The following is a 22,471-nucleotide window of genomic DNA, read 5'->3' as shown; positions in this document are numbered from 1 at the left end:
ACAGTAAAGGAATTAAGGGTCATGGTGAGAGGGCGGGTAAGTGGAGCTGAGGCCACAAAAAGATCAGCCATGATCTTATTGAATGGTGGAGGAGGCTTGAAGGCTCCTGGTTCTTACATTCTTGGCCATAGCTTATTTCTTTGCATTTCTCAGAGATGAAGTACGGTTTTTCTGGTTGCACCAGTGAATAATTTAAACTCTTCTCAAAACAAAGTTGTTTGCACACTTATAAAGGTCAAGTTCAACTTTTATTAAAGAAAGTAACATTATTTGTGTAAATAATTTCAGTGTATTTATAAACAGCTCAACACATTTCTAGCAGTGATTTTCTACCTTGGCATTATCTTTAGACACCACACCAGTGAAAACATACTTCATTTTAGGGCATTATCAGGCTTGCAAATTCGTGCTGCAGGTCTTCATAAACTGGATAGGGATACAAAAGAGTTTTGCTCATGGTATCATGCCTGAATTGTCTAGAAATGTGCAATTTACTTCATACATAAAATACCAATAGAGAATCGATAAATGTTTAATTAAAGTAAACCAATAAAATGGAGATGAAGTGAGGTTAAATATGGAAAAGGTGAAACCAAATCAATGATCAATAATTAAGACTTAGGATCAATTACCCCTTTTGTGATTGAAAACCATTTAATTCTGGAGTCAGGGAATAAAGTGCCAGGATTGTTGCTTTGAATAACTGCAAGTAGGATGATAGTTTGGTAACTATGGTGAATGATTAGATTGGAAGTTATAAAAAGCAATATTATCAGTGAGCTTTTATCCTACAAGTATCAAAATCTTCTCTGTGCCATTTTAATTGTGCAATGGACCCCCTTAAACTAAGTGGACTGAGAACTCATTTCAAGTATTAAGTGCCAGAATTTGGCAGGCAGATATTAAATCTTTGTACAGTGATTTGATTTTTAAGCTTATGTTACTAGTGAACAGTGCTGCACCAAGCACAGAACTAGCATGTCCACTAATTGAGTTGGTTACTGGAACTTTTCTAAAAGATTTGTACTTTAGAGTACATAAGATTAAGTGGAACAAGATGAAACTAAATGATTGCCAATTGCACAGTTGTTGGATTTTCTTTCCCTGAAATTTTCTGAACATCAATAATCCCATGATATTTTAATTGTCAGGAAACAAAACTGCACTGTGCTTTTATTGATCATTTTGATAAACTTTGAAGCTCATCTTTGAAAAATGGATAGAAACAAATGTGGTCATTATTGATATCCACTAAACAACAATGACATTACAATAATAAATCCCATCCATGTAATCCGTTGACATTATGAAATTATCCAATGGGTTATAGAACATTATTGCACTGTGAATCCGTTAGATATTTATTAATAATCTGCAGGATAGAATAAGATCCTAAAGAAACTGAAACTAATTATATGCTCATCTTAAAATTGCAAATATTCCATTGTTGAGACATTTCCTGCATATGCTTGAAGCTAGAATTAGTCTAGCTAGTTGGTTAAGGCCTTCAGTGCAACTGCTTGTCAAAGCTACAGTAAAAAATATCAAGCAATTGAACAGTTGGCCCAAAATATCTGAGACATTTTGATAGCACCTCTACATTGAAGGTGTTGAATATTCAATTTCTGACAGTGTAGGCATAAAAGCCTAAAAATACCAAAGAAAATAACGATAAAAAAGGATCAAAAGGAGTGGCAATTTAATAACAAATGAAAACGAAAATAAACTAAAGATTATTAGTCAACTCATTATAATTTTGAAGAATTGGCCATGTATTCTAAAGAGGTTTATATTTCCAATAAATTTCATCTCGATAAAGAACAAGAGTATTACTTACACCCTTGCACAGAAGTACAGTAAAGAGTAGAAGGTGAGTCACTAAACTTAATCGATTCAGGCACTAGCTAGGACTTGAGATAATGAGAAGCAAAGGACAATATTTGGGATTGCAGCAAATGTTTGAACTTCTTTACTTAAAGAAAGCAGATGTTCTTACAAAATATATTTCCCAATTTTGGTGGCTCAAGATTGACATTGCAAAGGAAAGGGCTTCTGTATTTTTGTATCGAAAGGGGAATCGGAATGGATTGATTACCTATCTGGTTGTAAATGCTATTGACAAGCCATATTGTTAAGAAGTGTGAAGGCCAGCATTTCAAACCTTTTATGACAGTAATTCTCGGACTGTAACAAAGAGCAAGAACGTGCTAATAATTCCATTCAGTGACTTGAAGGTAATGGCACTTGCTGAATTCTCGGTTGTTTTGGTCATGACGTACAGAGTTGTAGTCATGTTGTATGGAGTTGTGGTCATATTGTACGGAGTTGCAGTCATGTTGTACGGAGTTGGGGTCATGCTGTAAGGAGTTGGAGTTTTCATAGTTTGTGTAGAATTGTTTGTCGGAGCTGTGCAAAAAGAATCATTATTACTAAATTAGTAAAACATATGGAATCATGAAATTCACAGATAGAAGCATTGAATACACAAAACAGTAGACCTGTATTGAATCTTATGTAAAGTTCTGGTTAGATGCCAACAAAAACATTGTATCTAGCTCTGGTCACCACCTTTGAAAAAAGATATGGAAATCCTTCCAGCTTAATTGGAAGATTTCCAGGACTGAGATGTTTTAGTTACTAGGTTAAGTTGGAAAGCCTGATATTGTTCCCCTTGGACTAAAGGAGATCAAGGGGAAATTTGAGAGCAGTGTTTAAGTGTACGACAGTGAGAAAGGATTCTTTTCATTAACTGATGGTACTAAGGGACAAAGATTTAAGATTTAGGGCTAGAGATGCAGTGGATATGAGGAAGAACTTTTTTAAAGCAGCAAGTATTAATGACCTGGAATCTACTGCCCCAAGAGTTGTGGAAAGAGAAACAGTGAATTAGTGATGAAGGTCTCCTGCCCGAAATATCGATTTTCCAGCTCCTCAGATGCTGCTTGACCTACTGTGATTTTCCAGCACCATTCTAATCTTGACAGTAATTTTAAATGTTTGCCACAAGGTCAGTTTCTCATCTGAACAGATGTCAAATGTACATGTTCGGTTTATCACACATGAAATATATAATTGTCCTGAATACAATCAAGATCCCTATCCCTTAATACATATACTCTGGACTGAAATAATTGCTACTGTGTTGCAAATACTCTCAAATTCTTGAGCTAAATGAATCAACCAGAGTTCCTCCTTCTGAGTACTTCAGCTCATCTTAAAATGTTCTAAGATACAATTCTACAGGCCCTAAAATCTCTCTGCTTTCGTATTCAATTGGATAATTGAGTGAAATGTAGAAAGCTTTAAATGCAGGACATGACCGACAAATAAAACATTCTGTTTCATCTGAACACCCTCCAGATTTATTGAACAATTTTCAGGACAAGAGAACAGGCTGATTGAAATTTTTCTTTAATTCAATATATTTTTCTAATCAACCACTTATTACATAACTCTTGAACAGGTGTGACATAAAACTGGGCCTCCTGGTCGAGGGACAGAGACATTACCACTACACCAAAAGAGGGACTTTTGTCTACTGCACCTGGCATTCCCAGGGGTCTCCCATCCAAATGCCAACCAGGCTGGAGTCTGCTTAGCTTCCAAAATTAAATGAGATCAGGCATGTTCAGATTGTATGGCTATAGGCGAGATGTGATAACCAACTGAGCTTTTGAGCCATTAACATAACTTTTATAAACCGATTAGTGCAGGCTGAGAATAGTTTACACAAGATAGTTCAGGAATGGAACTCCCCTTGGTTCATATGACTTGTTATTACCATACACAATTACTGATTTGATTATTAGTTTTGTTGGAGAGTGTGGGTAGGCTGAATTCAAAACATTTCCTTAAGTACTCAGAGCTAACAAATAACACAGAGAAGGAAAGCCATAAAATAAAATCAGAATCAGAAATAAAAGGTAGGCACTTTGTTGTTACACTCCGTTCATTATTAAACATTAAAATAAATCTTACCTAATCTGAGAGTTGTGTTCATGACATATGTCATATTTTCAGACATTTTGACAAAGGCTCTGGATGAAAAATGGAAGCAAAATAAATGTCACATATCATTATTTATAATAACATGTTAAGAAATGCTTTAAATTATATCAAAATCTACTCAGGCTGATACAGGAAAAATCCTAAAAGTCCCCATTACTATTTGTAGATCAATGGAAATCAAAAGCAACTTGATGGATTGATTTGCAAATGCAAATTTGACTTTTCCACATCATAATTATTTCTGAGGCTTTTGTCTTTGGGTAAATGAAGATTATGGTAATGGACAAAAGTTAATTTCTCTATCTTCAGAGTCAATCAGAAGTTTTCTCACTGTCAGAATTAACCTAAATTAAGTAGCTACTAATATGTTGAAACACAGATCTATATGAGGCCTATTACCTTAATTAAATTCATAATAAAAGACTTCTAATTATATTGAGCCTTTCACAACTACAGGTTTTATAGACAATAAAATACTTTTGAAGTGTTGTTCAACCCAAAATGGGACAGTAAATCATCTGGCATAGGAGGTGTTGAGAACACCCACAGCTAAGTTTGCCTTGTTTTTGGCTGATTGTATTCAATGTGGGTTTGGAAGGGATAAGTGGTGGATTAGGTATGGTTGATGGACCCAGCTGACATTTCCTGCTATTATTTGTTTACTTACAGTAGCTTTTACCTATATTCTATGTCAGCCCAAAGTGCATTTTCAATGGTCAAATCGCATTAACACAGAGATTGAACAATATTTATTTGCTTCGTAATTGCAGCTACTGTAATGATTTGTTAAAAAAAATACTGATTTATAATAGGTTTTGGTTAACCATCACCTTGATTTTAAAATTCTAATCCTTGTTTGAAAATGCTTCCATGGCCTTGTTGGTACCTATTTCTGTAGCTTCCTCCACCAACCCCTTAAGATACTTGTGCTGCTTTAATGCTGGTCTCTTGAGCATTTAAGTTCTCCATCATCAATGACCCTGAACATACTAAGCATCTCCACTTCACTACCTCTCTGACTGATGATCTAACCTAATATCTCCTTATGTGACTTGTTTTCAGATTTTGTTTGAAAACTGGGCTGGATTAATATCGATTAAGTTGTATCTGTACTACTCCAGATGCCAGATTTAAAAGAGCAGATCAGAGTGTATTGGATCATGCACTTGTGAAACATCCATGGCATTTGATAATTTGTTTGTATGATAGTTAGGCACTATATATATGGCACTCATGCCAATAAAAGCATCAGTACATTGAGTAGACATCAAGGAGAAGCTATGACAGAAACAAAATGAAACCATACTTGAATGAAATATAGCCATGTGTGTCCATCATGCTTTCAGGTGACTTCCACATTTCAGTGAATGATAGGTTCCTGCTCCCGTAGATTCCTTGGCAGTTTTTAGCATTTCCTGTCCAGTTCCCAATGCTGCTGCCATTATAAGAAGCTGAGAGGGCTACCATCACATTGGTTCCAGTTCCATTCACAGTGACTGGGGAAAAAAGAAGAAAAACACATTGTACTATTACTTGCATGGAACACAACAAATGAAAATGTATCGATTTAGTTTTATGGATTTTGTTGAAATTTAGAGGCAATGTGAACTTCATTTGTGCTGCGCATGTAAGTGTCAGTTAAACACTACATTGCAGTAGTTGGGATGTGGCCTGGTACAGTAAGATAGCATAATTTTCTTCAGTAAATTACAGTATTCAGCCAGAGGCTTTACTGTTCAGGAAATCAGTAGCATGACAAGGGTCTGGGTGTAGCTGCCTTTCTTGAAAATACTAATTCATGCTATTTTTGTTGATGCTGATTGATCTGCTGATTACTTTCTGTAATTTCCTTTTATAACATACCAGTGAGGCAACTTGCTTGCTACCAGCAACTCAAACAAAAGTGGGCAGAATGATTATTATTTCCCAATCTGTGCTGGTGCGAACCAAAATTTCCTCCACTGCATAGGTTTCGACTTTTATTTGATCTAAGTCACGAACTAGGCTGGCTATAGGATAAAATAAGGTTTAAGACCAGTGAGAAGCTTATTAGTTATAGTTTCTTAGAAACTCTTATTTCACTCTAAATCTTGTCTAGATAGCTTGATGTTTCTTTCAGATGGAATTTTTTAAAAACTAAATATTGCCAGGTAGTCAGCTCAGTGATAACACACTGCCTCAAAAAATGTATGGCATGTAATGTGGTTTGTGTGGGCAGTGTTTACGGCTAGATGTAAATACTTATGAATATAAAGCATCTCTATCATGTCTTTCCTCTTCAAATATTAATCTAATGAATTGGTATCTCCAACAATGACCACCATAGAATCCCCATGGAAGCAAGCTGTTCAGTCCATTGAGTCCACACCATCCTTCTGAAGAGCATCCTACACAGAGCCACCCACCCCCCACCCCCACCCTTTCCTATCCATGTAACCCTGCATTTCCCATGACTAATCCACCTAACTTGCAGATCTTTGGACTGTGGGAGGAGACTGGGAGCGCCTGCAAGACATCTATGCAGATACAGGTAGAATGTGCAAACTCTTCACAGTCACCTGGGTGTGGGATTGAACCCAGGTTCCTGATGCTGAGAGATAGCAGTACTAACCACCTAGCCACTACGCTGCCCTAAAAGCAAAAAAAAAAATTGCTTGGAATTGGAGTTTTGTTTTTTAGATTAACTTGACAGATTTTGTGATTTTGACTTCTCATCACCAAAGCCAAGATGTCAAAACTGAGAAATACTTGTTCCAAATTTGTATGTTTGTACAAGGAGCACTCCTCAGTGCAGTGTGCAGCATTTCATACCACCCTATCTCTTTACTGATTCACTGATTGAGGCTGGCACTTCAATGTTAAATACTTTCTTTTGCATTTATTCTTACGAGGAACTGGATTGAGGTCGCCCACTCCCAATTAAACAAGAACCATGCAGATGTCACCCAAAGAAAGCTTTCATCCAGTCAATTGGAGGAGAAACCAAATGCAGAACGGAAAAAGGACAACATGATTCATTCAGATTTTTTTTCATTCCCATCAGGTTAACATTTCTGCTTTGCCTATCTCCATTCCTGTTTGAAACACATTGTTGGCACTGTAGAAGAATGATCATGTTAGGTTATGGGTGACTTAAGTATTATGCCGATATCATGTGCAACCACATTACCGTTTACAATCAATTGCATAAAGCTGTCAGTCTCTTTAATGAGCAACTTATATTTAGGTAGTGAGAGTTTAAGACTTTGTCTTGTCACCATAGTGGTTATCTGAGGTGGGAATAAGGCACACTATTGTGGCAGAGGCAAAATGAGCTCTTCTCAATATCAATATTGTTAACCTGGAGTGTTCAATGCAGCAAATAGGAGCCGGAGATAGAGACAGAGAGGTTCATGAAGGGAGGGAGATGCCGGAGATGGAGAGGTCCATGAAGGGGAGGGAGGTGATGATGAAGTACTGATGAAGGGTCCTGCACAAAATGTCAACTGTCCTCCTCCTCGGATGCTATCTGATCTACTTTGCTTTTTCCAGCGCCACATTTTATTGACTCTGTTAAATGCAGCAAGTCAAGCTCAAACAACATTTCATTCTCTACTGCTAGAGTCTCTCACCATAGGGAGTGTTAACTTGTAAGTTTATATGAAAACCCATAAATCAATGGAACCTCTACTGAGAAATAGAGGACACAGGTTGGTAAGTGCAGAAATGAATTTATTGGAATTATTTTACTCGTTGTGAATTAGGTACCTTATGGGGAGCAGTTATTTTCTTTTACAAACACCACCTTAAACAGTTTTTTTTTCCCTCCAGTACCTGTCTAATGTATGTTACAGTCAAATATTGAAGATAAATTTCAAGTTTGCATTGAGATGTGAGAAGTTTTGTCAACTGTACTCACAGTCAGTTTCCCTAAACTGGGTCCACCCTTCCAAATTACAGACATTATGTGACTATTTAAAATGCCTGTTCTTGGATTTTCTCCAATTAAAAACCCTAGACCTTTAAAAAAAACTTTAAAATGAACCTTTTATACTCACTGTTAAATACGTTTTTCTATTATCTTATATAAATAATTTTAGTTTCCACTGCAAACACAGTAAGGAACACCTTGCTCAAGATATTTGTTGTCGCTCAGGTGACCGAAACATTATGTTTAAAAGGTTTTGTTTATCTCAACCTTTCCAAAGCTTACAGGACTGACACCATGCTATTTTAAACCAGTGTCTTAGCTTCCTGATCCAATTCCGGGCAAAATGATAATATAGTTCTATCCTCTATGACCTCAACATGAGCAGCACGTATTACCTCCTTGTGCCCCCTGTCACATCAATGTACTCAAGTTTGCATTCTTGGGAGTCTTCAATTTCTCCTCACTTAGTGAACTATGTGCCACCTTCTATGTATAGGTCAACAATATCTAGTTTTCATGTTTTTGCCACCACAAAACTTCATGTCAGATGCTTTCCTGCATGTCTCCTTGTCAAACATCAAGTTATTAAAGAAGTCGTGACTTCTGCAGTGTTTGCAAGACCAACTTCATCTTAAACTTCATCAGAAATTTGGAATATTACCCCATGTCATCCAGCTGTCTGCTCAAGATTTTGTTGACTATTGTGAATTATCACCTGCTGACTCTCAACTGGGCTTCCAAACCTGCACCCAGCCAATCTCCTAGATTACAACGGTGTTGCACACAGAGTGCCTCACAAAGAGGCAAGGAAAAATTGGAACTTGGCCAAAAATCTAAAAGAATAGGAGGCATGAACTAAAGCTCAGTCAAAGAGGTAGCTTTTATAGAAAAATGCAAAACTAAAGGGAGGAATTTCCAAAGAGTAGAATCAAGTCAGTTGAAGACATAGTTATCTATTTCCACTTCTGGAACATCACCCAGCTTCAGCATGTCTTCATCTTAATTTTCACCCTTACCAACTTCTACTACAGAGAGCTGGTAGTGTAGTGGACTAGTAATCCAGAACTCCAGGCTAAACATTTTGGGGAAAAGAGTGCTAAATCTGCCATTACAGATGTTGAAATATGAATTCAATAATAATCTAGATTAAAAAGCTAGCCCAATGATGACAGTGTAAGCATCGTTAATCATTGTAAACACCTGTCCGGCATATTCCTGATGAAGGGCTTATGCCCAAACTGTCGACTTTCCTGCTCCTCAGATGCTGCCTGACCTGCTGTGCTTTTCCAGCACCACACTTTTCGACTCTGAGTCTCCAGCATCTGCAATTCTCACTTTCTCCTGATTCGTTAAAGTCAATTAGGAAAAGGAGGCTTGTCAATCTTTGCATGCTCTGGCCTAAACAAATTCCTGACCCACTGGAATCTGATTGACTCCTATCTGTCCTCTGAGCAATTAGGGATGGGAATAAAAGCTGGCTGAGCCTGTGAAATCTGCATGCCCTGAATGAGGAGTTTTTAAAGAAAAAAACTACATCCATAATTGTACAAAGACAAGTCTGCTCACACAGCAAAATACTGTGAAAGCTGGAAATCTGAAACGGGCTCAGAAAATGTTGGAGAATCTCAACATGTCTGGCAGCATCTGTGACCGAGGAAGGGAGGTAACGTTTTGAATTCACTTTTCTTCAGATCTAAACTTCACATTTAGTGCTGTACCTAAACTCATTTCATACCATTTTCCTCCTCAGCTTTCCAATTATTTTGCTCTAAGTTATCTCCCCAAACCCTTCCCTTCGACATTGGGAGGCACTTTGTTATTTATCTCAAACTTTCCGAAATTTACACCCAGCAGACTGTTCTTATCACCCTGGAAAGACTTAAAACTGACTTTTACAATGGTCTCTTCAGTCATCTTGCTGAAGTTTATTCTACCTTTCAATCAGGTAAATTCCCAAGCAGGAGATAGGCATTAGAGATATGAATGCTGTTGTTACAGATTGAGGTGTGACTCCGTACCTATGAGAAACAGAGCCAAGACAGAAAACTATCATTTCACCACTTGGGTTGAAAAACGAGACAAAATATTTCCAGCTCGACAGCATTTTTCAATTCACAACTCCATCCAATGGTTTAAATGGAGAAGAGAATACAGAGACATTAGTTCTCGATCTATAGCATCTACACGGTGTAGGTTAATTTGATAAATTAGAAATTCCTTTCTTTCTTTTATTTTAAAGGTAGTTTTGCAAAATAATAAATGTTAATGTATGAACTGGGAATATTAGTTGTTTTCCTGTGATCATTGACCTATCACTTTGTTTTCTTCTTTCCTCCAGTTTTTTTTTAGTCTAAAGATGCACCTGTGGAATGCTTTTAAGGTATATTTCTCTAATGGACATGCTACATAAATGAAACGTGTTGCTTTGTGGACAGCATAATAACTCAGATTGATCCTGCTCAGCAACTGACACTGGATATTTAACTCGTGAGTATGGGTGGGAGCTTTATCTACAGCCAAAACCTGGGGCATTAAAGTTGTAGATCGGTACAAACATAACAGGGATTTTAACTTATTCCACTCTAACTTTTTTCATGCTCCTTTCCTAACGATTGAGAGTGGTGAAAATCCCCTCACAAACTTTACCGCATTCTGGTCTAGAGTTTTGAAGATGCCATATTAAAAAACTCTCTGTATGGTTTACAAAAACCATTGCCGACTTTTCTTTTGTAATTTCACTGTAAAGTGCACACATTTAGTGAGCAAACATGTAAGTGTAAGAATTTTGGTTTTTAACAATTCATACCGTAAGCAATCTAATCTAATCTAATCTAATTCGTGTGCTCTCTGCAGCTAGTTATTACAATGTGATTACAAAACTCCAATTAGCATCTTGTGATATATTTAAACATGAAATGACTCAAAAAACATTGTATTCTATATTTCATCATGCTAGCTGGTTCATTCCCTCAGAGTTTCTTTGTCTTTCTGTGCAAGTGCCAAATAGAAGCTATTACGATGAGCACCACACCTGAACAAATACTGGTAAGTAAGTAGTACAATGATTGACTCAGATAGTCTTTTCAGAAGTCAATTAATATGAGTTGTTTAAACTCAGATTTTATAACAGTTGGAAATGTTACTTAAACATGGTAAAAAATTACAACTATACACTCACATTGGAATTTTCCCTCTATCACTCAGTGTGGTAAATTTATAAATTCTTAACCTGGTTATGACTCCAGTAAACATCTTGCAGAATAAAATAGATTTTACCCTAGACGTAAGCTCTTTCCTCTGAGTGAAGTTGCCTTTGCACCTCTCAGCTCACAAAGTAGGTTGGAAACAAATTAAAATAATACTCCCCAATAAAACTACAAACAATTATTTGAAATCCTTTGGAACAGAAAGTGCACTTAATAATCCAAACTTCGGTTTTCCCCGAAAATCTGGAAACATTTTCAGAATAGTTGAGCAAAAGAACAAATTTATGCATTTTACAAAGTTGATCAACAACTCACCGTTGTACTTCTCGTTGGGCATGAGGTATTTTGGATAAATCATTAAACTGAATGAGCCTCCCATCATAGCATTTTCTATCATGCAAGGGGTGTGAGAGTCAGCTGATGCATACTGAAGAAATAGACAAAGGAGTAGCGCTGATAAAACTGAAGCCATTTCTTTCTTCTAGAAGCTCCTTTGGATTGATTCAAAGATGAAGAGTCAGCAGCAGCTTGAGTTCTAATGAGTCTTGAGAGTCAGGTGCAGTTATATACAGAGGATGCACCTCCCCCAGGTTATTGAAACCACAGGTAATTTGAATAATAATGACTCGAACTGATGGCATTTTTTCTGCTCTGAGACCACTTTTTTTCAAAACATACTTCCTTGTTTCACATAATAGCCCCACTTCTTTCACAAATTTTGGACAAACTAGGATTGAATTTGACTTTGGCAATGATCATTTGGTTGTCAAGTTATTTTATATTTCTCCCAAGTTTAATTTCCATTCACTCAATTCACTGTCACCTGCTGCATTGTACTCTATAAGCACAAGTTTTCCCCACTGATATTTAAGACAATGTGATTTGGCAATAGTTAGCCTTAAGGTATGAACACCAGGATCCCAAAGTAACGAATTTGAACAGTGCTCTTGGTGAATTGTTGAGGGCAATACAAGAATTTAAGTCTTAGGACAGGAGGAAAGAAAGAATGAAGGAAAGAAAGAAGCAATTGGGAACAAAGGAAGAAATGAGAGAAGGAATAAAAAAAAAGTTAGAATATAAGAAAAAAGAATCAGAAATTAAAGGGCAGGAGGGAAAGAAACACGATAAAGAAGTAAAGTTAAGAACCAAGAGAAAGTTGACCTGTGCCTGTATAGAGGTTTTTACAATGCCACAGGTCTCAAAGTGCTTTTGACCAAAACCTTCTGTGAAATTTAGTCCCTTTCCTAGGAAACACTGTGCTGTACAATATTCTGAGACTCCACAAGGAACAGAAATATTCATTTCCTGCATTTACTCCATGAGGAGAGAAATATCCATTTCCTTCATTACAATTCACTTCAAGAAGAAAGCCATTAAAATGAAAAGCATTTGGAGATTTTCAGTCATTATGAAGGTGCTACATAAATGCAAATTTAACTTTTTTTGCTTCCTTTTAAATTGCCAACGCAGGCACTGTTAGTAAATGCAGGTCCCCAAGCTTTGGTGAGTGAATTGTTTTCTATAATAGTTTTAATGCCTTGCCAAATAACTATTCAGATCATACAACAATAAAGTCGCGAACATCCCCTTAAAATTGCAGAAAGCTTTAGGTAGATAGTAGATGAGTCATGGAGAATTAAGAGATCTGTGTTATTGGTTTGGTGTTGATTTCCTTAAAGGCACATCTGATACCAACTATACCTTTAAGTTTCTTCCTGCTCAAGAAGGAAGCAGCGAGTTATTGACTGAAGTATTACGAATGCCTGGGGCAGCAGAGAGGGAGGGGAGGGTATCACAATTGTGTCTTCCATTTTGTAGGGAATATCCTTCAAATCCCCTCCATTATAATGAGCGGAAGCATCATCTGCTAATCTCTTTCACTCCCTCAAAACCCTCCATTCATTTTTGTCCATTGATTTAATTTTGTTACACTCTACTGTGGCAGTACACATGAGTAGTTCTTCATTATTTTTAAGATGGGAAATGACTTTTTATCAGATTTTTAGGGTTAATGTTCATAAACCAAGAAAAAAATAATTTAGCTATATTGTGGCAACAGCAAGAAGGAGGTCCAGTGGAACGTTGACTCTGATTTCTCTTCACAGATTCTTTGATTTGACTTGATTTCATTTGATTTGATTTTTTTTGTCACATGTATCTAATTTGAGTGAAAAGCTTTGTTAGGGCTTATGCCCGAAATGTCAACTCTCCTGCTCCTTGGATGCTGCCTGATCTGCTGTGCCTTTCCAACGTCCTACTTTTAGACTCCAGCAGTGTAGGCAGATCATAGTAAGCAAGGACAGACAGATCATAGGGTGAAACAAGATTTGGACAGACTAAGGCATAAAGGTTACAATGCCCAGGATGTTCACAAGGCAAGATCAACATTAACAAGATCAGCCAGACCTGCTGAGCTTTTCCAGCAATTTTTGTTTTTTTGGATTCTGATTTCCAACATCCTCAGTTCTTTTGATTTTTATTTAACATTTAACTCACTGTCACATCTCTTCCAGGCATGCCCACCTTGATGAAGTTCTGCTCCTCTCTCTGATAGGATTTCCATTCCAATCATTTTTCTTGTCTGCTGTCATTAATTTCATTGTCACTCCTGGTGTTTGGCTAGATGTTTGCTGAAACACGTTTCCACAGCCACATCACATTCCTTAGTGACTGCGTCTGGCTCAGATTCACCCCACTCAGTCCAACTCAAGTTTCATCCCTCGTGCTTTGAAGCCACCCAGGATCGCAGGTATCTCCACGATGTTTAACGTTCCACAGACAGCTGGACTCACCACATCCTGAGATCCACACCCAGCGCCAAACATCACCACATGCACACTCTTGACTTCTCTCTCCACAGCACTACTTCACACTAACTCAGAGTTACACTGCTCCCCAGTTTCACTTCATCCTCCGGCTTATTCAATGTACTAACAAGAAACTTTGCTTTTCCTTTCAGGCACCTATGAACACAAGATGCAACAACGCAAAAGTACCCATGGCCCTCTGGAACCTTCCTGCCCTCCCCTTCCCTCTGACTCCATCCCCTCTCCCGACCTCACCTCCTGTCTGTATTTGTGATCCCTTCTGACTTTCCACTCTCCGCTGCTGAATGTACTGTATTTAGCAATGGTTTCAGTTTTACCCCTTTGTGTCCCCACCTTCATGAATTTCGGGTACAACATGACATTGAACTCTTCTTCCATTGCCTTCCCTCCATGTTCATATCTTTGGACAAGAGTCCTCTCCCCATCCCTCTATCTTCTCCTTTTCCTTACTCGGCATCTCTGTTTCCATTTCTGTGGATAGGCTGGCCACCAATATCCGCTACAAACTAACTGACTCCCACAGTTACCTTGACTCTGTATCCTCATGCCTTGCTTCCTGTAAAGAGTCTATTCCATTCTCCCAGTTCCTCTGTCTCAATCACATCTGTTTTGTTGATGCCAATTTCGACAAGAGAGCCTCCAAAATATCCATCTTCAACCTCAACTGAAGATTTCCCAGCACAGTGGTTGTCAGGGGCCTCAATGTGATGCACTTTGGCCATTACCTCCACATTTCCTTTCCACAGCAACAACAGAATCCCCCTTGTCCTCACCCATTACTGCACCAGCATCTAAATCCAGAGGATCATTAGCCACCATTTCTGCCACCTCCAGTGAGATACCACCACCAGACACATATTTCTCTCCTTGTCAGCCTTCTGCAGAGGCCATTCACTCCAGGACACCCTGGTTCACTCCTCCTTCACTCCCAACACCCCATCACAGCCCTGTGCCACCTTTCCCTGCAACTGCAGGAGCATGTAACTCCCAGTTTACTCCCTCTAGCCTCAGTATCCAATGACCCAAACATAACTTGCAATAACTCCCAGATGAAACAATGCTTGACTTAAACTTCACTCATCTAGTCTACTGCATTCGCTGCTCATAACGTGGTCTCATCTACTTTAGTGGGTGGCACGGTGGCACAGTGGTTAGCACTGCTGCCTCACAGCGCCAGAGACCCGGGTTCAATTCCCGCCTCAGGCGACTGACTGTGTGGAGTTTGCACGTTCTCCCCGTGTCTGCGTGGGTTTCCTCCGGGTGCTCCGGTTTCCTCCCACAGTCCAAAGATGTGCAGGGTCAGGTGAATTGGCCATACTAAATTGCCCGTAGTGTTAGGTAAGGGGTAAATGTAGGGTTATGGGTGGGTTTCGCTTCGGCGGGTCGGTGTGGACTTGTTGGGCCGAAGGGCCTGTTTCCACACTGTAATCTAATCGAAACATAGACCGGGTGACCATTTCACCAAACACCTATAGTCTGTCTAGAAAAAGACCTTGAGTTTCCAGTGGCTTGCCACTTTAACACACCACTCTGTTCACTGGCCAACATCTCTGTCTCAGGTTTGCTGCAGTGCAAGCCGAAAGAACAACACCTCATTTTCCGTTTGGGAACTCTACAGCCTTTTGGACTCAATATCGAGTTCAACAACTTTATGTCTTGAAGCATCTTTCCCTACCCTGAACCCCCAACTAGTTATCACATGCAAAAATAGAAATGGCTGAAAAAGCTCAGCAGGTCTAGCAGCACCTGTGGAGAGAAATCAGAGTTAATGTCTTGGGTTGAGTGACCCTTCCTCAGAACTCGATAACCAGAGCTGGTTATCACACGGTCTGTTATTGCACACAATACAACGTTTGACATTAATAGTCTGCATTTGCAGTCATTCATTCTCCTAGGCTGACCGTTATGAAAATTCTTTATTGTCAGATGCATTCAATATAAAATACAATGAAAATGTGTAAGTTCATTTGTACATAAGCGTGCCTCATGTAATAAAATAAAGGAAGATAAGTTAAAGAGAGTCCAACTTTTCCTTCCCTGCCGCTATAGCATACCACCATCAATTATCCACCCCTTTGTCTGTCCAAATGTTCTTGTCTCTCTTTGGGCTCTATCTCCATCTATCGTTTACTCCTTACTCCCACCCCTCACCCTTTCTTCTGCTTACAAAACAACTTTTTCTAAGCTGCCATCTGAGGAAGGGTCTTTGAACCTGGAACTTAAAAATCTGATTTCTCTTCACAGATGCGGTCAGGCCTGCTGAGATTTTCCAGCAACTTTGGTTGTTGTTTCATGTAACTGGGATTATTTACAATGCACACAGTAGTTTTGGTAGGTAATATATTAATCAGATAAGTCAGACCAACTCTTTGTTTTTGCTTACAGTATTGATGGTGTCATGGTGATGAAAGCATCATGCTCCCAGATTCAGAGCTGTTTGCTTTGAAGGCAATTAATGGTAAACCTTCCAGAAAACAACACACTAATTCAGTCATCATGGCTGAGCTTGTCAGTCAGACTCGCAGGTGAGAAAAACTCAATGGGACAGGAAACATTCAATCCAATTCAAGCTCAGTCCTTTGCACACAAGAGAAGGGGGTTTGTGTTAAAATCAAAGCTGCAATGTCCAACAAGGACTTGCACTCATGCAGAGTATTCATTGGCACCCCCCTCCCCCCACCCCTCCAAGAATTACTCAAAACAGTTAACAACCCGTGAAGTACTTTTCAAATGCAGTCATTGTTGTAATATGGCATCCACTGCATGCAATTTACATCCATTATGACGCGCAGTAATGTGATAATAACTGGGTAATCACATTCTGGTAATATAGTTTAAAGAATAATTCTTGATCAAGTCATCGGGGTAAAATTTCCCAACTGTTTCCAAAGCTGTGCCACGTCACGATTTATGTCTCTCTGAGAGGATATAGCACGTTCAAACTTAATATTTTAACTAAAAGATGTCACCTCCAACAGAGCAGTATTCTATCACTGTCAATTTAGAATGTCAACTCATGGCACTGGATTTAAACAGCAATGTCTTGTGCTTATGCAGCACTTTTAATGTAATAAACTATACAAAGCTTTTCACAGGAGGGTTACATAGATATGTATATAACACCAAGCCATATAAGGAGGTATTGGTTAGATTATCAAAGTCGTGGTCAAAGAGAAACCAGATGCTGGAAATCAAAAACAGAATTTGCTGGAAAAGCTCAGCAGGCCTGGCAACATCTGTGGAAAGAAATCAGAGTTAACGTTTCGGGTTTGGTGACCCTTCCTCAGAGCACAGAGCTCTGAGGATTATTAACTGACCGGGTCGAAACAAAACAGTCATTGAGACCTGAGTTCAAGTCTCACTTGCTCCTATAACATTTCTGAACAAGTTGATTAGAAAAAGTATCTAAAAAGTGGGAATTGAGGGTTCTTGTGGTGCAGTGGTAGTGTCACTATCTCTGAAGCAGGAAGCCTGCATTCAAGTGACCCCAGCTCCAGAAATGTATATAAGCATCTTGGAAGAGGTTGATTAGAAAGTATCTTTCAAAGTGGGAATAGATGGGACTGGAATTTGGAGGGAACTAAAAGATGGGGTCCATAATAGTCTCTGAAAAACGTGTTGCTGGAAAAGCACTTCTTTATGCCCGAAACGTCGATTCTCCTGCTCCTTGGATGCTGCCTGACCTGCTGCGCTTTTCTTCCAGCAACACATTTTTCAGCTCTGATCTCCAGCATCTGCAGTCCTCACTTTCTCCTCCTTAATAGACTCTGTACTCCAAAGGAAGGTGCTTGGTTTCTGTTTCACTGACTGACCTGACATGAATTGACACTTCATGAGGTTGCAATTCAAGCAGAGAAATATAGGGAGGGTCTTACAGAACTTAAGGCACAGGTACTGTTGGTGAAACAATTAGAATTAGAGATGTTCAAGAGGTTAAAATTAGATAAGTACATGTACCTTCAAAAGATTGTTAGGTAGAAGAGATTATGTGGATCAGAAGAAGTAAAACTTCGGAAGGAATTGAAATTAAGGATGAGATTTTAAAAACAAGACTGGGAACAAATTTGAGTCAGTGAACACAAGGAATTACGTTCTGAGGCAGGCAGCAGAGTTTTGATTTCCCTCAAATCTATTGCAGACAGGATGTGCAAGACCAGACGGAATTGCATTAAAATAGCTGAGCCTTGAGGTTGTAGAGAATTGACCAAGAAGCAGATTTGCTGAGCCAGGGTGAAGCTGGATGCTGTGAAAGATACCTTCTTAGCGTCGCTGCAAGTTTATAACTGAGTGCTCATGATGGGGTGAACTATAGCGTCAAGTTTATATATAAATTAATGCCAGGAAGGAGGATGGAATCATTAGAAAGGGAACAAAGTTTGGATTGTAGACTAAAACAATACCTTCAGTCTCCCCAATATTTAATTGGAGAGATTTCTGCCCATTCAGTGATATTTGTTGGAGAAGCAGTCTGATATTTGATCAATATTGGAAAATTAGATAGAAATGGTTGTAAGGTAGAGTTAGATGGCTGCCATCAGCGTGCAGGTGACCTCGCGAAAGGACAGATCTTGGTGAGAAAGAGAAGAGAGCTAAGGATGGAACCAGCTGAAATCAGTACTGCAAAGGACAGTAAAGTGTTGCAGGTGCATGCTGTGGTCAACTGCACCAAAGGTAGCAGGCAGTGTAAGAGAGTGATTCGCCATTGTCATAGCCACTTAGGATGTCATTTGTGACTTAGTGATGTTTTAGTCTCTGCAATATCGAAATTTGAACAAACGCAAAGAATGGACCCAATGCCCTCTTGTGGATATATTTTGCATTGCAGCAATACAATCACTAACAACGTCATGCAGGAAGAAACTGATTGATTTGACTTAAAATGACTTTTTTAGCCTACCAACTTCGTACCTCCCAAACCAGGACTCTTTTTCATGGAAAAGAGAAGATAAAGAGGACATTTGATAAAGGTATTCAAAATCATTGGGATTTTATAAGTCCGTAACTGGCAGCAGCAATCTATTTACTGGGTCTCCTGGCACTCCATGGGGGACATTCAATTGGAGGACCTCCCCAGTATGACAGAGGTACAGAGGAAAGACCCCACCCCTGGGCTCATAAGCACCCGGGAGGAACTGAAGGCCATGGGTGGGGGTGATCTTTGAATAGTTCAGAATGGCATTGCATGACCTATTTTTAATTCTTGGGGTTTAGTTTGAAGCCAGCGAAGGGTCATTAACGCAATGAAACTTTATGGCTAAAAATCACACAACAGCAGGTTATAGTTCTAACATGTTTATTTGGAATCACTAGCTTTTGGAGCACTGCTCCTTCATCAGGTGGTTGTGAAGGTTAGAGAGTCATAGAGTCATAGAGATCTACAGCATGAAAACAGACCCTTCAGACCAACCTGTCCATGCTGACCAGATATCCCAACCCAATCTAGTCCCATCTGCCAGCACCAGGCCCACGTCCCTCCAAACCCTTCCTATTGCCTATTTATCCTATCCATGCCCCTCATAATTTTGTAAACCTCTATAAGGTCATCCCTCAGCCGCCAACGCTCCAGGGAAAACATTCCCAGCCTGTTCAGCCTCTCTCTGTAGCTCAAATCCTCCAACCCTGGCAACATCCTTGTAAATCTTTTCTGAACCCTTTCAAGTTTCACAGCATCTTTCCGATAGGAATGAGACCAGAATTGCACGCAATATTCCAACAGTGGCCTAACCAATGTCCCGTACAGCCGTAACATGACCTCCCAACTCCTGTACTCAATACTCTGACCAATAAAGGAAAGCATACCAAATGCCTTCTTCACTATCCTGTCTACCTGCGACTCCACTTTCAAAGAGCTATGAACCTGCACTTCAAGGTCTCCTTGTTCAGCAACACACCCTAGGACCTTACCATTAAGTGTATAAGTCCTGCTAAGATTTGCTTTCTCAAAATGCAGCACCTCGCATTTATCTGAATTAAAATCATGATCACAGAATTTATCGCCAAAGGAGTCCAGTGTCATGGAGACGAGACACAGTGAACAATCTTAGATTAAGACTTCCATCTTTTATTTGAGTCCATCACCCCATGAAGATTGCTTCATGATCGTGGAGATATCAAGCAATCTGCTTGTCACTGATCATGAGTAGTGAGTTTCTTAGAATTATTTGAACTTTGTCATTATTATACACAAGAAGTAAAAAGGAATATAATGAAAGATAATCAGAGCAAAATTATACCCACAGTAGGGGCATCTTCACTTGTGGAGTGGGTGGATAAGCCGAAGAGACAATGAGGTATCTGACTTATCACATATTTGAACATAGAACTTATGAAATAAGAGCAGAACATGTCCCTTGAGAATGCGCCACCATTCAATAAGATCGTGGTTGATCCATTTGCATTTTAAATTCTACATTTCCACCTACCCTGATAACCCTTGATTCCATTCCTCCGGGTAATTTCCCAGGCCCAACCATCATCAACAGCTTTACCAATGATCTTCCCCCCATCATCGGTTCAAACTCTGAAATGTTCACTGATAATTGTACAATGTTCAGCACCATTCACAACCCCTCAGGTACAAAAACAGTCCGTGACCAAATGCAACAAGGTCAATAAAGGTCGCAAGGATTCTGGGTAATCCAAGATGGAGGACGGGAAAATTTCTGGCTGTAAGAGCTGCTCCTTTATTGAGGTATTTTAGATGTTGGAGGTGATTTCCTTGAATTCCTGGAGCAGCAATTACTGTTTTATATGCTGTTGCATTGTTTTGGAACTTTGGAAAAAAAAGTCAAAACAACAGCATTTTTAAAAGGGAGAAGAACTAACAAAGGAAGTACGTGATGAGGTCAGTGCAGGAGAGAGAGAGAGAGAGAGAGAAACTGACGCAGCAGTGAACCTGCAAAGTTACTGCCTTTGCTGTTGAATTAATGTATTGCTGGACATTGGAGTGCGTCTGGGAAAATTAACAAACAGTGAAATTCACAATTGATCTTGGAGGAACTGTTTGGGTGAAGTTCACAGCACAGAAGCAGATAAGTATATTGTTTTTAAGTGTGACCTACAGAAAGTCTGCAGTAGTGAGTAGAATGGGTCCTTTCTTGATTATATGTTTTTTGAGACATGTCTCTTGATTAAACTTCAAATATAAGCCATAATTATTAATTTAAACTGAGGCAGTGTTTTGTAGAGAAATAAGACGATGTTAATTTTCTGGGTCTATAGATTGTGAAGGAGCAAAAATGGCCTTTAGTAGAGTGATATGTGCTTCTTGTCAGATGTGGGAGTTTAAAGAGAGTTTAAAGGTTACTGCAGATTATATCTGCGTTTAATGCTGTTGGATGCGAATCTTGTCAGATCGAATGGATCGGTTGGAGAGACAGTTAGGAGCAATGAGGAATTTTCAACAGCAACAGTATGTGATGGATGGCAGTTATAGGAAGGGGGGAAAGCCTCAGATACAGTCACATAGATGGGTTAACTCCAGGAAAGGTAAGAGAGGTAGGCAGCTGGTGCAGGAGCCTTCTGTGGCTATACCCATTTCAAACAAGTATGCTGTTTTGGAAAATGTAGGAGGTGATGGATTCTCAGGGGAACGTAGCACGAACAGCCAAGTTTCTAGTATTGACACTGGCTCGAATGCAATGAGAGCTATGTCGGGTTCCAGGAGATCAATTGTGTTTGGGGACTCTCCAGTCCGAGGTACAGACAGACGTTTCTGTGGCCAGTAGTGAAAAATCAGAATGGTGTGTTGCTTTCCTGGTGCCAGGATCAAGGATGTCTCAGAGAGGGTGCAGAATGTTCTCAAGGGGGAGAGGGGCCAGCAAGAGGTCATTGTCCACATTGGAACCAACGACATAGGAAGGGAAAAGGTTGAGATTCTGAAGGGAGATTACAGAGAGTTAGGCAGGAATTTAAAAAGGAGATCCTCGAGAGTAGTAATATCTGGATTACTCCCAGTGCTACGAGATGGTGAGGGCAGGAATCGGAGGATTGAGCAGATGAATGCATGGCTGAGGAGCTGGTGTATGGGAGAAGGATTCACATTTTTGGATCATTGGAATCTCTTTTAGGGTAGAAGTGACCTAAAAGGACAAAAAAATTAGAAGGGGATTAATATACTGGTAGGGAAATTTGCTAAAGCTGCTCGGGAGAATTTAAACTAGTAAGGTGGGGGAGTTGGGACCCAGGAAAATAGTGAAGAAAGAGATCAATCTGAGACTGGTACAGTTGAGAACAGAAGCGAGTCAAACAGTCAGGGCAGGCAGGGACAAGGTAGGACTAATAAATTAAACTGCATTTATTTCACTGTAAGGGGCCGAACAGGGAAGGCAGATGGACTCAGGGCATGGTTAGGAACATGGGACTGGGATATCATAGCAATTACAGAAACATGGCTCAGGGATGGGCAGGACTGGCAGCTTAATGTTCCAGGATACAAATGCTACAGGAAGGATAGAAAGGGAGGCAAGAGAGGAGGGGGAGTGGCATTTTATGATAAGGCATAGTATTACAGCTGTGCT

The 22,471-nt window shown here is 39.4% G+C and overlaps 1 protein-coding gene across 3 annotated transcripts; it reads right to left on the bottom strand.

Annotated features, from left to right (window-relative positions):
• Positions 1-229: 229 nt before the first annotated feature.
• Positions 230-11,677, bottom strand: LOC122540678. 3 transcript variants are annotated; one of them, XM_043676746.1, is made up of 5 exons: positions 11,440-11,675; positions 5,315-5,504; positions 3,979-4,037; positions 2,162-2,406; positions 230-426 (listed from the first exon to the last, which is right to left on the bottom strand). In XM_043676746.1, the coding sequence occupies exons 1-4, from the start codon at positions 11,594-11,596 to the stop codon at positions 2,165-2,167; spliced, it is 648 nt and encodes a 215-aa protein (XP_043532681.1). In that variant the 5' UTR covers positions 11,597-11,675; the 3' UTR covers positions 230-426; positions 2,162-2,164. The 3 variants fall into 3 exon arrangements, with proteins under 3 accessions (XP_043532681.1, XP_043532682.1, XP_043532680.1); XM_043676747.1 differs by lacking the exon at positions 2,162-2,406 and having other exon boundaries at positions 11,440-11,677; XM_043676745.1 differs by having other exon boundaries at positions 230-2,406; positions 11,440-11,674.
• Positions 11,678-22,471: the final 10,794 nt, after the last annotated feature.

Source organism: Chiloscyllium plagiosum, chromosome 35 (assembly GCF_004010195.1).
Source record: "Chiloscyllium plagiosum isolate BGI_BamShark_2017 chromosome 35, ASM401019v2, whole genome shotgun sequence".
Taxonomy (NCBI): Eukaryota; Metazoa; Chordata; class Chondrichthyes; order Orectolobiformes; family Hemiscylliidae; genus Chiloscyllium; species Chiloscyllium plagiosum.
The sequence above is the reverse complement of the archived record's forward strand: the minus strand, read 5'-3'. Positions and strand labels throughout refer to the sequence as shown.